This window comes from Clarias gariepinus, chromosome 18 (genome assembly GCF_024256425.1).
Source record: "Clarias gariepinus isolate MV-2021 ecotype Netherlands chromosome 18, CGAR_prim_01v2, whole genome shotgun sequence".
NCBI classification, from domain to species: Eukaryota; Metazoa; Chordata; class Actinopteri; order Siluriformes; family Clariidae; genus Clarias; species Clarias gariepinus.
In genome coordinates this window covers 3069056-3087207 of record NC_071117.1, presented here as the reverse complement: position 1 = coordinate 3087207, position 18152 = coordinate 3069056, and the positions used below count along the sequence as shown (strand labels likewise).

At 40.1% G+C, this 18152-nt stretch overlaps 1 protein-coding gene across 2 annotated transcripts; it reads right to left on the bottom strand.

Annotated features, from left to right (window-relative positions):
• Positions 1-1636: 1636 nt before the first annotated feature.
• Positions 1637-17895, bottom strand: LOC128506584 (uncharacterized). 2 transcript variants are annotated; one of them, XM_053477108.1, is made up of 8 exons: positions 17628-17895; positions 17174-17482; positions 16603-16935; positions 16289-16345; positions 8500-8556; positions 4764-4862; positions 4543-4580; positions 1637-4187 (listed from the first exon to the last, which is right to left on the bottom strand). In XM_053477108.1, the coding sequence occupies exons 1-8, from the start codon at positions 17674-17676 to the stop codon at positions 3924-3926; spliced, it is 1206 nt and encodes a 401-aa protein (XP_053333083.1). In that variant the 5' UTR covers positions 17677-17895; the 3' UTR covers positions 1637-3923. The 2 variants fall into 2 exon arrangements, with proteins under 2 accessions (XP_053333083.1, XP_053333085.1); XM_053477110.1 differs by lacking the exon at positions 16289-16345.
• Positions 17896-18152: the final 257 nt, after the last annotated feature.

Below are 18152 nucleotides of genomic sequence, written 5' to 3'. Positions count from 1 at the left end.
TCAATCATACTGCTGCTGTCATAGGCACACCATATTATTTAAACTTCGGTATTTTTATTTTAATATATAAATAAATAAATTTTAAGATTTCACTTTGCACATTCTGTAAATCTTATGTAATTTATATATTTCTAATTTAATTCCATAACTTTTGTAAATTTGTAAATTTTGAGCTTTGGGGTTGGGGTTGGTGTTGGGGGGCGCAGAGTACAGTTCACCTCTCCCAAATGAAGCAGACAAGCAGGGGGGCTAAGTTATGTCAGTGACACCTGACTTTCTTACAAATAACGCTCATTTATTTAATTGTGCTGTAATTGTATTGAAATGGCTAATAAAAATAGGTAATAAAAAACGATTATGATGTGGCGGTGAATTGGTTTAGTCTTGACTTCTGGTCGTGAGTGACAGTGTTGGGGGAAACCTGTTAATTGTCGAATCGTCGATTACAAAGTAAACACAGCGACGGAGAGAAAAAGGCCAAAGCTGTCAGGTGCCCAATTAAGGGAAAAAAGAAAAGAAGATGAGGAGAAACGGGCAAAAGATAAAGGTATGTAACTATGTTCTCTCTGTATGATTAAGGTATTCATGTTCATTAGTGGTATAACGGTAACTGTTTGTTAGCCTTCTTGCTTATGATGCTTGCTTTGCTTACCTTGCTAAAAAAAAAAAGGGAGCAATAAAAGCCCAATATACAAACCATCACAAAAATTATAATGGTTTCTATTAAATACCATTATGAACCATTAACTGTTTTCAGTGAAACTTTTACAAGATTCCTTAATGTAGTGTCTTCTGGGCACTTTTTCAATAGGATTTACCATCCCACCCACCAATAGAATCAATCCATCATATACCAGCAGACATTGTTGTACTTACCATTAAAACCAATACAATTCCCATTATAACCATTAAATCCATTACATCTTCTATTATTTTTATATTGTTTTTTCAGCAGTCTATACAACATGAGATCTAATTAAATTTAACCCCAAAATTATGCTTTGCAACAAAACTGTTGCAAGTACAGTTATTTATTTGAAATAATTTTTAATAATGTAAAATATTTTTTTAAATTAATATTTGTTTGTACAGAGTATATTTATTTAAGTTATAAGTAGTTTGTTTATTTTTTGCAAAAAATGGTCTGTTACGGAACGACATGTGGTATTACTACAATAAAACCTGTGGTGTGTACAAAATGTAAAGTTTTGTCATGTTTTTTTTGGGGGGGGGATGGCTTCTGGCGCCGGGAGGGAGTCTTGCCCGGGGAGCGATTCAGTGGAGGACCGCCACTGGTCTTAGGTCATGGACAGTCATATTAGCATTTCTCTGAATATTATACTGTGTGTGGTGTTATTTTTATGCTCTTTTAAAAATTTTTATTGTTGTATTTTTTAAATAAAACAAACAAACAAATTAAAAAAAAAATTAACCTGTTGCAGAATGTTTCATTCAACAGGGAATTAAAGTCAGTAAAGGCATTTTATTTCATTTCAGTCGTTTTTAATAAAAGTGTTTGTAACAGTTATTTGATTTCAAACTGAAATTAATTTTTGATATAAAATACACAGATATGCATTCTTATTTTATTTATTTACAGTGGAACCTCGGATTGCGAGTAACGCGGTTTGCAAGTCTCCTCAACACAAGCAAAGATGTTTAGTAAATATTTATTGCAACAATATTAGATATTCCAAGTGTATTTACATTCATGTTGTGCTATATTTACACCAGTCACACGCATGCCACTCATACCACATTCACCCAGCCCATAGCTTTGCTGAGATTTTAGAGTCTTTTCTCTCTCAACACAAAGTCCATAAATCAAATACACAGAACTAGAGAACGTCCCACTCCACGCCCGATGTCCTCAGTGAGTGGCGTCCCTTTAATGGTGGCGCGGATGCAGCCGAATATGCGGCCCCGCGTGCACACTGCTGCCAATGTAGTTTCCCGAGGAAACAGCCAAATGCGTATTGGATAAAAACATATCCCGCATTTGGGTTAACATAACATTTAGCTTTTAGCTATTGGCATTCAGCTCTTAGCTGTGTAATGGCTGCTGTTTCCTAGGCCCAGCCTCTCTTCTTCTTTTATTAATTAAAATTAAAAAGCCCTCACTGCGCCCCCGGCTGGCCGGAAGCCCGTAAGTAGGCAACCGCCTGTTACAATTGAGTATCATGTATCACGCATGCGCTTCTTGTTTTGAGGCAGAGCGTCACGTGATCACAACTGAGCCAACGGTATTTCTCTCTCTTGTGCTGCGGCATTGTGGGTAATCGTCTCCCCTGCTGGGTCTTAGTGAGCGTCTCTTACTGGTATAATCAACATCCGTGCACGTGTGTACTGTTTACTATAACACTGTTTATTTTGCGTCTGTATGCGTGTGTGTACACCATGCATGTACTGTTTATTATAACACACGTGTGTAAAGCAAAAGAAAGTCTCATTAGAGAGGTTAAAGATTTATTTTGTCCATCACTCTGTATCAGCCTTTGCACTGACTCCGTTATGTGTCTCTGCGGGTCATTAGACACCGTGCCCCTTCACACACATCCCTCCTCCTTTTGGCTTTACACACACATACACAACACACACACACATAGTAACAAAGACTCCGCCCTTCGCGATTCTTTTCAAAGGTAAAGTGCAGGTCAATTAGTTTTATTTCAACTTTACAGCAGTAATTCTGTTAGTGTGTCGCTCAATCGATTGTTAGAGACGTTTCTGAGGCAGTGTTTCGGTTAGTGTGTGTGTGAAAACTGTGCTGCACAGTAGTTCCTGCCTACTCTCAAACAGAGGTTACGGTGTAAGACGAGAAGAGGGAGAGGGTGTTAACACACACAGTACATATGCACACAAACACACACATACACAGCGCTTGCGACCACAAACACACACATATACACAGCACGTGCGCAGACAAACACTAATAGAAACACTTATCTGTCTGGATTTATTTTTCCTTTTTTTTAAAGGTAAAGTGCAGGTTCACTTACTCATTCACTCACCGTCTATACGGCTTTACCCTGTATTCAGGGTTGCAGGGACCTGGAGCCTATCCCAGGAGGCTTAGGGCATGAGGCAGGGTACATCCTGGACAGGCTGCCAATCCATCGCAGAGCGCACACACACATACACACTCTCACACACCCATCCACACACTACGGGCAATTTGGAAACACCAATTAGCCTAGCCTGCATACAGTATCTTTGGACTGTGGGAGAAAACCGGAGTACCTGGAGGAAACCCACCAAGCACGGGGAGAACATGCAAACTCCATGAAAGTGCAGGTTAATTTGTTTAATTTTTACTTTATATTTTGTATTTATTATTTTTATGTATTTATTTTTTTAGGGTTGTGGAACGAATAATCTGAGTTTTCATTATTTCTTATAGGGAAATTCTTATAGGGAACTTATGGGGTTTACGAGTGTTTTGATATACAAGCTCACTTCCAGAAAGAATTATGCTCACAATCCGAGGTTTCACTGTATTTGTTTGATTGTTTGTTTGTTCTATATAGCACGTTTAACAATGTTTACTTTTGCAAAGCAACTTTATAAAAAGAAAATTCTGCTTGATATTTTAACCTACAAAATAAAGATATAACTATAAATTGAAATTACCCACCCCTATAAGTGAGTGAGTGAGTGAGTGTGTACTTAAAAACAGCCACATTGTGAAAATACATTGTATTCGAATAAAATGTCTGTTATAAAGACATCAGAAAATTCACACTCTAGAACGACCAAAAATTATTGTTTCAATTTAAGGGATAAACACAACCATCATTACATGCCACATCACTGAATAATAATTTTACCTTAAAATGAATAAAACATAGGATTTTTATGTGCAATTTTTAAAAACAAAACAAACTGTGCAATGTGTATTACAGTTTATTCAGGACTGAGTAATCTCATCTATGCATTTTGCTCACTGTGGCGTACACATTGTGGATTGTGGGTAACTCTGCAGTGGCGTACACATTGTTAGGAGGATCAGAGGGGATTGTGGGTAACTCTGCAGTGGCGTACGCATTGTTAGGAGGATCAGAGGGGATTGTGGGTAACTCTGCAGTAGCGTAGACAGTGTTTAAGGGATCAGAGAGGTGTGAGGATAGTGGAATGATCGAGTAATAGACTGTTGCTTCAGAATCTTCAGTTTTCTCAGAGCAGGCAATCTAAATAAAAAAAAGATTAAACTTTCTTAGAAACCCAGAGATAAATAAACTACACATTCCCACTACTCTCTTCTCTTCATTTCCACTATAACACAAAGGTAAAACATTATCTCTGGGTAAATGGAAGTGTTTATTGGTTTTGACTCTGTTTTAAACTTGTTATTCTCATATTTCATTATCATCATCATCATCATTATCATACAGTGTCAGTTTAGCAAACTTTCACTTAAAAAGGTTCCACAAGACACACTCCTTCAGTCTAAAGTAGTCTGAGACAGAACCTGATATTAAAAAGCATGTGAATATTTTATACAAAAAAAACATATGACTGTTTAATACAATCACAGATACTCACTTCTGAAAGTCTTTCTATTTCATTCGCGTCCAGGCAACCTGTAAAAAAAGAAAAGCATGTATATGCATCTACTGTATTTAAAATACTTTACCAACGCTACTTACTGGGAAAATAGTGTCAGTTTAAATAAGATAAGTTTGTTAATTGTAATCTTCTGACTCAAAATATTTTATGTGTATTTAATTCCTAACACTAGAGGGTGATGCAGTGCTATTAGGTACCTTGTGACTTGCTCCGTCTCTGCTTGTAGATCATCAGCACTAATCCAGCACCCAGTAGCAGGATCACACACACCAGCACAGAGATGATAATAGAGGAACCTGGGGTTAAGATCAGAGAAGTGAGAAATTGATGCTTGATATTCGAGTTCCAAGATTGCACCATTGAGGTCGGCCTCCTTCTCAACTGCTCCGACTGTTTTTTCTTTGTTATTGTTTTTTTTTTGTAGTTGATTTTGAGTAACTTTAAACTAATTTCTTTAGAATGGATTCCATTAGGTATGATATACACTCTTTTATTGGTTTACAATAAACTCACCATCTGACAATTTTAATTTTCAAAATGTAAGCATTTCACTGCATATTATAGTGTGTATGGTTGTGTGTGTGTGTGTGTGTGTGTGTGTGTGTGTGTGTGTGTGTGTGTGTGTGTGAAAATAACATTTTAATTTGAATTAGATGATGATGATGATGATGATGAGGCTCCAGCTAGAAGAATTATGTGAGTGACTTTTACTTCCCATGATGAGACAAACACTGTTGTGAATGATGCTGATGGTTAAAGACAGAACTCATTCATTATCAGTTAATCATTCTTTACGGTTTACAAATGAGTAACAACCTATATTAGCATACTTGGCAACATCCGAGCAATGACCTAAAATGGGATACAAAATCAACTGCCTAACATTTTTTTACAACCACCTTAAATACTATAAAAACTGCTGAGCAACACACTAGAATCCAAATGATAGCAACCTATTGAACAACATCGCCACCACCTAGCAATGTCATGGCAACATACTCGAACAGCATAGCCAAAACCTAGCAACACACTGATTCAGCATAGCCACATCTAACGGTCATATTTAAAAGTCATAACGTAAAGTTATAAAGTGCAAAAAGTTTCTGTTGGTGTATATATTTTTTTCTATGATTAATACCTATTTGTGGTATTTTATGTTTTGTACATCTTTTCAAATTGAGACCTCATTTGTAAGTTGCTGCTGGTGTAAAACAGTGTTTTTATTAAAGGTCCTACACATCATATTTTTCATTAAATGTTAATATGATCTTTAGAGTCCTAATGAAAAGTTTGTATTATACGTTAATTAAAAATTCAAAATTATTGTGTAAAAAAACACTACTTTTACCTGGTAAAAACTAGCTCTGTTCTCAGCAACCTATTTCAGTGCATGTTCCTTTAAATGCTTATGATCTCTGCTGAGCCCCCCACCCCCCCTCAGTTCTGTGGGGCGTGTCTTCACAACACACGTGGGGTATAGCCACGGAAGTGTAGTCCAGTGCGGGCAATGCTTTGGACTGCATTACCCACAAAGCATTGCCCACAACGCAGTGCTTTGTGGGTAATGCAGTCCGAACTGGAAAACGCTGGAATATAGAGCCTGAGCCTGTTTTCTTCAGTCGTTTTTGGTTTGATTTAAGTACGGAACCTACGCGGAAGTTTGTAATATCACCTGACAACGCAGAAATTAAAAGAATGGACATGCATCGACTCGATTTGTCTTTCTCATCACTGCATGGGCATGAATTAACGGGCTGTTACGCTGCCGCGAGCAACAACAACAAAAAGCGGAGAAACTTACTGAGAGAGATACGGACGCGATGTGTTTACTGATGTGTTTACATGACTTCTTAATCTTCGACAGACATCGTTATAAACCATCTAACGTTACAAAGGTAAGCATAATATAGTTTTCCGACTACGTACACAGTTTGCAACTAGACAATCACCTTAATGCATTGTTTATTATAAATGGGCGATTAGGGATTATATAGAGACGGATGTACATAGAGAAGAAGCCATAACCATGTTCTATGAGAGTATAAGTTAACTTACACTCCGCATTCATCGTGATTATTAGAAAAGGCGATCTGCAAAGAGTCATAGTAAAATAAATCACACTCACTGAGCCTGGTGAAGATGAAGCAGGAACACGAAGCGTTAGTACAGATCCATTTTTTAGGAGCAGCTTCCTAGTAAAACCTGCTTTATATTGACCCTCGTTTATAAAGCAGTCTGGTGAGAAATGATTATCGCAAACATGAACGCATTTAGGTAAATCAGCATGGACGTTAGCTTTAAAAAAATAAATTCAGCCACTGCGTCCTCAGTGGCTCAGATACCTAACCCTAGGTAGGTACCCTAGGTCACTTACCCTAGGTAGTGAATGACAACTGCTGTGTTCGCTATTACACCCAACAACTGTACACAACACTCGCAATGGCCGACAGCTTCTTCTCACTCGGGGCGGGTCTTTGCTAAAACACCAGTGTCAATCAACTAGTGTAGGAGCGGCCTCTTGTGGTGTGGCGTCACATCGACAGGCATTTGTGATTGGCCTGATTTCAGAAGGGGGATGTTTGTGTAATAAATGAAAAGAAAACCACTGGGCGGCTCTTTATCATCGTAGAGTGGTTGTGTACGCACTCTCCTAACACACAGTTCAGTCCAAACAGCTTAAAAAAGTGCATGTAGTCCTGTATGACCCCTTTAAATATAAAAAAAAAATCTCTGTTTTATCCTGTTTGTCTTGTGCTTCCTTCCTTCACAGAATTCTGTTGACCGGGGTTAATTATAATTAACCGAGGGTATTTAATAAAAAAAATGGGAGGGGGGTGTTTTAATAAAACGACGTCTATCCGACATGAATCAGACCTTTGGCAGATGAACATCTGATAAACATCGTCTAAAGAGTGGATCAGGGTCGCTTTAATTCATTTACGTCTTAAATACGTAGGCTAGGCGTCGTTCTAACATCGGGCACGGACGTCTCGCCAACAGTTAAGCAAACGCCCTCTGCCAGACATCTGCTAGATAAAAAAGATGACGACATCTGGGATGTGTCTGCTACTTACTGTATGCTCTGTAAAGACTTCATAATGCCTCTAATCTGAGGTGCTGTTAATTGGTCATTTTTCAGGCTGATAACTCTAAATGACCTAGGTTTTGGTCTCGCCCTCCTGGGACGGTCTTCATGAGAGCCAGTTTCATTATGGTGCTGGACGTATTTTGCAAATGCACTTGACAATACTGTTCTCGCAAGAACTATTACAGAAAAGCTGACCTCTGTGTCTTAAAATAACAACTAACTGTTGTTTTTCTTGTTGTTACGTAATTACCTAATCCCATATGTGTTATTTTAAAGTTTTGAAATCCCCAGTATTGTTGTAGAATGTAGAAAATAAATTACTAAACAAAATTAGCATAGCCACCTCCTAGCAATGCCATATCAACCTAATGATTTAGCATAGCCATCTCCTAGCAATGCCTTATCAACCTACTGATTTGGCATAGCCACCTCCTAGCAAGACCATACCAACCTACTGATTTAGCATAGCCACCTTCTAGCAAGACCATACCAACCTACTGATTTAGCATAACCCGGATTAAAGTTTTTTAGCTTCAAATTTGGATCTTTACCCATTACAACTATATAAAACTTTTCAACTTTTATCCTTTACTAGCAACCTGTGTTTCCTGCATGATATTATTATTATTATTATTGTTGTTGTTGTTGTTGTTGTTGCTGCTGTTCTTGCTGTTGGTGATGTTGTTGTTGTTAGTGATGGTAGCAGTAGTAGTAGTATTTTTAATATATATCTTTACAGTATCTCAGTCCTTAAACAAGAAGAAGCAGGAGCAGGCCAGATGTTTCTACACCTAGACCTGATTCCTTGAGAACAGAAGATAAACATGCACACTGTAAAGTCTTACCTGTCTCAGCTGATTCTGATCTGCCTCCTGGATTCTCTGTTGTGTCTTCTGTTCCTTCTGTTAACATGCAGCATGGTGTAAAATCGTGTTAATATATTAATGGAACAGAGAAAGAAAATGCTGAATTACTTTGTTGTTGATTTTAAACATTATGCCATTGTAAATATGTAAATAACAAATAAATATTTGTAAGAGTCACTAGGCCAACAAGGTTACTTAGGGTAACAAAATCTAAGATTTTGTTTCATAAATTTACTACAATATAATTATTAACTGACAAACTAACTCACTAAACAAATAAATAAAAATCTCACCAGTAACTTGGAGCTGAATTTCAGTGAAGAGCGAGTGATAAATGACTTCAGTCTCTTCATTACTGACTGCACAGGAATAAACTCCTCCAACACCACCAAGCAACACCATAGCAACAAACCTATTGAACAACATCGCCACCACCTAGCAATGCCATGGCAACTTACTTAAACAGCATAGCCAAAACTTTGCAACACCCTAGCAGCATAACCACCACCTACTGTAGCAACACGCTTGCAAAATACTGATTTAGCATAGCCACTAAATAGCAATGCCATAACAACCTACTTATTTAGCATAGCCACCTCCTAGCAAAATCATACCAACCTACTGATTTAGCATAGCCACCTCCTAGCAAGATCATACCAACCTACTGATTTAGCATAGCCACCTCCTAGCAATGCCATATCAACCCAATGATTTAGCATAGCCACCTCCTAGCAATGCCTTATCAACCAACTGATTTGGCATAGCCACCTCCTAGCAAGACCATACCAACCTACTGATTTAGCATAGCCACTAAATAGCAATGCCATATCAACCTACTTATTTAGCATAGCCACCTCCTAGCAAGATCATACCAACCTACTGATTTAGCATAGCCACCTCGTAGCAAGACCATACCATCCTACTGATTTAGCATAGCCACCTCCTGGCAATGCCATATCAACCTACTGATTTAGCATAGCCACCTTCTCGCAAGACCATACCAACCTACGGATTTAGCATAACCACGTCCTAGAAAGACCATACCATCCTACGGATTTAGCAAAGCCACCTCCTAGCAATGCCATATCAACCTACTGATTTAGCATTGCCACCTCCTAGCAAGACCATACCAACCTACTGATTTAGCATAGCCACCTCCTAGCAAGACCATACCAACCTACTGATTTAGCATAGCCACTAAATAGCAATGCCATATCAACCTACTTATTTAGCATAGCCACCTCCTAGCAAGATCATACCAACCTACTGATTTAGCATAGCCACCTCCTAGCAAGACCATACCATCCTACTGATTTAGCATAGCCACCTCCTGGCAATGCCATATCAACCTACTGATTTAGCATAGCCACCTTCTAGCAAGACCATACCAACCTACTGATTTAGCATAACCACCTCCTAGAAAGACCATACCAACCTACTGATTTAGCATAGCCACCTCCTAGCAATGCCATATCAACCTACTGATTTAGCATAGCCACCTTCTAGCAAGACCATACCAACCTACTGATTTAGCATAGCCACCTCCTAGCAAGACCATACCAACCAACTGATTTAGCATAGCCACCTCCTAGCAATGCCATATCAACCTTCTGATTTAGCATAGCCACCTTCTAGCAAGACCATACCATCCTACTGATTTAGCATAGCCACCTTCTAGCAAGACCATACCAACCTACTGATTTAGCATAACCACCTCCTAGAAAGACCATACCATCCTACGGATTTAGCAAAGCCACCTCCTAGCAATGCCATATCAACCTACTGATTTAGCATTGCCACCTCCTAGCAAGACCATACCAACCTACTGATTTAGCATAGCCAACTCCTAGCAAGAACATACCATCGTACTGATTTAGCATAGCCACCTTCTAGCAAGACCATACCAACCTACTGATTTAGCATAACCACCTCCTAGCAAGACCATACCACCCTACTGATTTAGCATAGCCACCTTCTAGCAAGACCATACCAACCTACTGATTTAGCATAGCCACCTCCTAGCAAGACCATACCAACCAACTGATTTAGCATAGCCACCTCCTAGCAATGCCATATCAACCTACTGATTTAGCATAGCCACCTTCTAGCAAGACCATACCATCCTACTGATTTAGCATAGCCACCTTCTAGCAAGACCATACCAACCTACTAATTTAGCATAACCACCTCCTAGAAAGACCATACCATCCTACTGATTTAGCAAAGCCACCTCCTAGCAATGCCATATCAACCTACTGATTTAGCATTGCCACCTCCTAGCAAGACCATACCAACCTACTGATTTAGCATAGCCAACTCCTAGCAAGAACATACCATCGTACTGATTTAGCATAGCCACCTTCTAGCAAGACCATACCAACCTACTGATTTAGCATAACCACCTCCTAGCAAGACCATACCACCCTACTGATTTAGCATAGCCACCTTCTAGCAAGACCATACAAACCAACTGATTTAGCATAACCACCTCCTAGCAATGCCATATCAACCTACTGATTTAGCATAGCCACCTCCTAGCAAGACCATACCAACCTACTGATTTAGCATAACCAACTCCTAGCAAGACCATACCAACCTACTGATGTAGCATAGCCACCTCCTAGGAATGCCATATCAACCTACTGATTTAGCATAGCCACCTCCTAGCAAGACCATACCATCCTACTGATTTAGCATAGCCACCTTCTAGCAAGACCATACCAACCTACTGATTTAGCATAGCCAACTCCTAGCAAGACCATACCAACCTACTGATTTAGCATAACCACCTCCTAGCAAGACAGTACCAACCTACTGATTTAGCATAGCCACCTCCTAGCAATGCCATATCAACCTACTGATTTAGCATAGCCACCTCCTAGCAATGCCATATCAACCTACTGATTTAGCATAGCCACCTCCTAGCAAGACCATACCAACCTACTGATTTAGCATAGCCACCTCCTAGCAATGCCATATCAACCTACTGATTTAGCATAGCCACCTCCTGGCAATGCCATATCAACCTACTGATTTAGCATAGCCACCTTCTAGCAAGACCATACCAACCTACGAATTTAGCATAACCACCTCCTAGAAAGACCATACCATCCTACGGATTTAGCAAAGCCACCTCCTAGCAATGCCATATCAACCTACTGATTTAGCAAGCCACCTCCTAGCAAGACCATACCAACCTACTGATTTAGCATAGCCAACTCCTAGCAAGACCATACCATCCTACTGATTTAGCATAGCCACCTTCTAGCAAGACCATACCAACCTACTGATTTAGCATAACCACCTCCTAGCAAGACCATACCATCCTACTGATTTAGCATAGCCACCTTCTAGCAAGACCATACCAACCTACTGATTTAGCATAACCACCTCCTAGCAATGCCATATCAACCTACTGATTTAGCATAGCCACCTTCTAGCAAGACCATACCAACCTACTGATTTAGCATAGCCAACTCCTAGCAGGACCATACCAACCTACTGATTTAGCATAACCACCTCCTGGCAGTGCCATATCAACCTACTGATTTAGCATAGCCACCTCCTGGCAAGACCATACCAACCTACTGATTTAGCATAACCACCTCCTAGAAAGACCATACCATCCTACGGATTTAGCAAAGCCACCTCCTAGCAATGCCATATCAACCTACTGATTTAGCATTGCCACCTCCTAGCAAGACCATACCAACCTACTGATTTAGCATAGCCAACTCCTAGCAAGAACATACCATCGTACTGATTTAGCATAGCCACCTTCTAGCAAGACCATACCAACCTACTGATTTAGCATAACCACCTCCTAGCAAGACCATAACACTTCTTGCAAGACCATACCATCGTACTGATTTAGCATAGCCACCTTCTAGCAAGACCATACCAACCTACTGATTTAGCATAACCACCTCCTAGCAAGACCATACCACCCTACTGATTTAGCATAGCCACCTTCAAGCAAGACCATACCAACCAACTGATTTAGCATAACCACCTCCTAGCAATGCCATATCAACCTACTGATTTAGCATAGCCACCTCCTAGCAAGACCATACCAACCTACTGATTTAGCATAGCCAACTCCTAGCAAGACCATACCAACCTACTGATTTAGCATAACCACCTCCTAGCAAGACCATACCAACCTACTGATGTAGCATAGCCACCTCCTAGCAATGCCATATCAACCTACTGATGTAGCATAGCCACCTCCTAGCAAGACCATACCATCCTACTGATTTAGCATAGCCACCTTCTAGCAAGACCATACCAACCTACTGATTTAGCATAGCCAACTCCTAGCAAGACCATACCAACCTACTGATTTAGCATAACCACCTCCTAGCAAGACAGTACCAACCTACTGATTTAGCATAGCCACCTCCTAGCAATGCCATATCAACCTACTGATTTAGCATAGCCACCTCCTAGCAATGCCATATCAACCTACTGATTTAGCATAGCCACCTCCTAGCAAGACCATACCATCCTACTGATTTAGCATAGCCACCTCCTAGCAATGCCATATCAACCTACTGATTTAGCATAGCCACCTCCTGGCAATGCCATATCAACCTACTGATTTAGCATAGCCACCTTCTAGCAAGACCATACCAACCTACGGATTTAGCATAACCACCTCCTAGAAAGACCATACCATCCTACGGATTTAGCAAAGCCACCTCCTAGCAATGCCATATCAACCTACTGATTTAGCAAGCCACCTCCTAGCAAGACCATACCAACCTACTGATTTAGCATAGCCAACTCCTAGCAAGACCATACCATCCTACTGATTTAGCATAGCCACCTTCTAGCAAGACCATACCAACCTACTGATTTAGCATAGCCACCTCCTAGCAAGACCATACCATCCTACTGATTTAGCATAGCCACCTTCTAGCAAGACCATACCAACCTACTGATTTAGCATAACCACCTCCTAGCAATGCCATATCAACCTACTGATTTAGCATAGCCACCTTCTAGCAAGACCATACCAACCTACTGATTTAGCATAGCCAACTCCTAGCAAGAACATACCATCGTACTGATTTAGCATAGCCACCTTCTAGCAAGACCATACCAACCTACTGATTTAGCATAACCACCTCCTAGCAAGACCATAACACCATACTGATTTAGCATAGCCACCTTCTAGCAAGACCATACCAACCAACTGATTTAGCATAACCACCTCCTAGCAATGCCATATCAACCTACTGATTTAGCATAGCCACCTCCTAGCAAGACCATACCAACCTACTGATTTAGCATAGCCAACTCCTAGCAAGACCATACCAACCTACTGATTTAGCATAACCACCTCCTAGCAAGACCATACCAACCAACTGATTTAGCATAACCACCTCCTAGCAAGACCATACCAACCTACTGATTTAGCATAGCCACCTCCTAGCAAGACCATACCAACCAACTGATTTAGCATAACCACCTCCTAGCAATGCCATATCAACCTACTGATTTAGCATAGCCACCTCCTAGCAAGACCATACCAACCTACTGATTTAGCATAACCACCTCCTAGCAAGACCATACCAACCTACTGATTTAGCATAGCCACCTCCTAGCAATGCCATATCAACCTACTGATTTAGCATAGCCACCTCCTAGCAATGCCATACCATCCTACTGATTTAGCATAGCCACCTTTTAGCAAGACCATACCATCCTACTGATTTAGCATAGCCACCTTCTAGCAAGGCCATACCAACCTACTGATTTAGCATAGCCAACTCCTAGCAAGACCATACCAACCTACTGATTTAGCATAACCACCTCCTAGCAAGACAGTACCAACCTACTGATTTAGCATAGCCACCTCTTAGCAATGCCATATCAACCTACTGATTTAGCATAGCCACCTCCTAGCAATGCCATATGAACCTACTGATTTAGCATAGCCACCTCCTAGCAAGACCATACCATCCTACTGATTTAGCATAGCCACCTCCTAGCAATGCCATATCAACCTACTGATTTAGCATAGCCACCTCCTGGCAATGCCATATCAACCTACTGATTTAGCATAGCCACCTTCTAGCAAGACCATACCAACCCACGGATTTAGCATGACCACCTCCTAGAAAGACCATACCATCCTACGGATTTAGCAAAGCCACCTCCTAGCAATGCCATATCAACCTACTTATTTAGCATAGCCACCTCCTAGCAAGACCATACCAACCTACTGATTTAGCATAGCCAACTCCTAGCAAGACCATACCATCCTACTGATTTAGCATAGCCACCTTCTAGCAAGACCATACCAACCTACTGATTTAGCATAACCACCTCCTAGCAAGACCATACCATCCTACTGATTTAGCATAGCCACCTTCTAGCAAGACCATACCAACCTACTGATTTAGCATAACCACCTCCTAGCAATGCCATATCAACCTACTGATTTAGCATAGCCACCTTCTAGCAAGACCATACCAACCTACTGATTTAGCATAGCCAACTCCTAGCAGGACCATACCAACCTACTGATTTAGCATAACCACCTCCTAGCAAGACCATACCAACCTACTGATTTAGCATAGCCACCTCCTAGCAAGACCATACCATCCTACTGATTTAGCATAGCCACCTTCTAGCAAGACCATACCAACCTACTGATTTAGCATAGCCACCTCCTAGCAATGCCATATCAACCTACTGATTTAGCATAGCCACCTCCTAGCAAGACCATACCATCCTACTGATTTAGCATAACCACCTCCTAGCAAGATCATACCAACCTACTGATTTAGCATAACCACCTCCTAGCAAGATCATACCAACCTACTGATTTAGCATAACCACCTCCTAGCAAGATTATACCAACCTACTGATTTAGCATAGCCACCTCCTAGCAAGATCATACCAACCTACTGATTTAGCATAACCATCTTCTAGCAAGACCATACCAACCTACTGATTTAGCATAACCACCTCCTAGCAAGATCATACCAACCTACTGATTTAGCATAGCCACCCTTCTAGCAATGCCATATCAACCTACTGATTTAGCATAGCCACCTCCTAGTAAGACCATACCATCCTACTGATTTAGCATAGCCACCTCCTAGTAAGACCATACCAACCTACTGATTTAGCATAGCCAACTCCTAGCAAGATCATACCAACCTACTGATTTAGCATAGCCACCTCCTAGCAATGCCATATCAACCTACTGATTTAGCATAGCCACCTCCTAGCAAGACCATACCATCCTACTGATTTAGCATAGCCACCTTCTAGCAAGACCATACCAACCTACTGATTTAGCATAGCCACCTCCTAGTAATGCCATATCAACCTACTGCTTTAGCATAGCCACCTTCTAGCAAGACCATACCAACCTACTGATTTAGCATAGCCACCTCCTAGCAATACCATATCAACCTATCGGATTAAAGTTTTTTAGCTTCAAATTTGGATCTTTACCCATTACAACTATATAAAACTTTTAAACTTTTATCCTTTACTAGCAACCTGTGTTTCCTGCATGATATTATTATTATTATTATTATTGTTGTTGTTGTTGTTGTTGCTGCTGTTCTTGCTGTTGGTGATGTTGTTGTTGTTGGTGATGGTAGCAGTAGTAGTAGTTTTTTTTAATATATATCTTTACAGTATCTCAGTCCTTAAACAAGAAGAAGCAGGAGCAGGCCAGATGTTTCTACACCTAGACCTGATTCCCTGAGAACAGAAGATAAACATGCACACTGTAAAGTCTTACCTGTCTCAGCTGATTCCGATCTGCCTCCTGGATTCTCTGTTGTGTCTTCTGTTCCTTCTGTTTACATGCAGCATGGTGTAAAATCGTGTTAATATAATAATGGATCAAAGAAAGAAAATGCTGAATTACTTTGTTGTTGATTTTAAACATTATGCCATTGTAAATATGTAAATAACAAATACATATTTGTAAGAGTCACTAGGCCAACAAGGTTACTTAGGGTAACAAAATCTAAGATTTTGTTTCATAAATTTACTACAATATAATTATTAACTGACAAACTAACTCACTAAACAAATAAATAAAAATCTCACCAGTAACTTGGAGCTGAATTCCAGTGAAGAGCGAGTGATAAATGACTTCAGTTTCTTCATTACTGACTGCACAGGAATAAACTCCCCCATCATCTTCTCCCACATCACTGATGTTCACACTGAACTCTTTATTCCTCGTGTCATCAGAAATTGAGAATCTGGCGTCCTGATGCTGTTCTGATCCTCTGGTTCTGATCACTTCAGTTTCAGAGAGACGATTCAGTTTGTAAAGGAACTTCATGCTTTTTGCAAACACTACTGGATAGGAGCAGCTGATTCTCACAGTCCGTCCCAAATAACCTTTTACTGTTTTTCTCTGACTACAACATGGATCTGTCAATCAGACACAGTGAGTTAGTGTAGAGTTATGATTAGATTTGTGTGCACAAACAGGAGACAAATATCATTGTGATTAAACAAAACAGGAAACATAAACAGGCAAAATCTCTACATGATTTTCTTATTATTTTTGATCAGCAAAACCTGCTGTTTATTTTTTATACTGGATTATGTTAAAATGTTTTTTTAACAGCTAAGGTACCCAATGTCAGAGATTGTAAACATGTCTCACCTCTGTTCACTTTCAGGTTAAAGTTCTGACTCCACACTCCAGTCTCTCCACCCTGATACACTCCTGTATCCTGTAAACTCAGGTTTCTGAATATTAATATAATGACTTCCTCAAAGGTAAACAGAGTAAATCTGTCCTGATGAACCCCTGTGTGTAACTGTTCTCCCCGAGCGACTATTAAATCTTTACACTCTGTTTGTGTTTTCCTTCTGCAAAAATACACAGAAGATCTGAAACTAACTGAGTGTTTGTAGTAAATTATGAGACGACCTCCAGGATAACCAATCACATCAGAGCAGTGCACTGGACCTGTCAATCAAAATGAAAGGATTTCAGTCATTTCTCTAATGATAAACATCTCCACATTCTCTCACTGTTACAGTTCAGCATTAACATAACTTAAGGTTCCTCCTACTCTACTCTGTAGTTAGATATTTAAAGTAGAATAACTGACCTGAGATCAGGTAGAAGGTGATGATGATGATGATGAGGAGCGTGTTCATTCTGTACTGAACTAAACCTTCACTGATGTTCAACCAAACTCCAGTCCACTACTGAGAGACTTTTGTGGAAATGAAATTTTGAAAAAAAGCATATCTGTGTAATTTCAACATCTCTGCCTCCAGCGGTCTTGTGTTTGATCATTTCCTCTTTCTGTGGTGTGTGTGTATATGTTACTAAACTGTATAGTCCCTCCCACTGATCATGTCGAAACACCGTCATCTCTCTGCTGATAAACCAAGAGATAAATCGTCAAATAGTGTGTTTTTAAAGCATGGACCCTCCTTCCCCCCTCCCGCCCCCTCTCTCTCTGTTTCCTTTTTGTGGTTGTTTCAAAACAGATTCTCAAAAAAACAGACAATTATGTGGTATTTAACTGGTGATGAACACATTTCCTGTGTCATGCATACACTGATGTAAGGACTTTATATCTCTCATTTTTACTGCACCTGCTACATCTATACTCCCACACTGCTGT

What these genes read in the sequence shown, in the direction of transcription:
- LOC128506584 (XM_053477108.1), bottom strand. Translation starts at nt 17,676, where the DNA reads ATGAACACGCTCCTCATCATCATCATCATCACCTTCTACCTGATCTCA. An exon ending in TAACCTGAAAGTGAACAGAG is followed by an intron (nt 16,936 to 17,173) that starts GTGAGACATGTT and finishes TCTGATTGACAG; the next exon opens with ATCCATGTTGTAGTCAGAGA. An exon ending in ATCAGAATCAGCTGAGACAG is followed by an intron (nt 4,863 to 8,499) that starts GTAAGACTTTAC and finishes TCTTAACCCCAG; the next exon opens with GTTCCTCTATTATCATCTCT.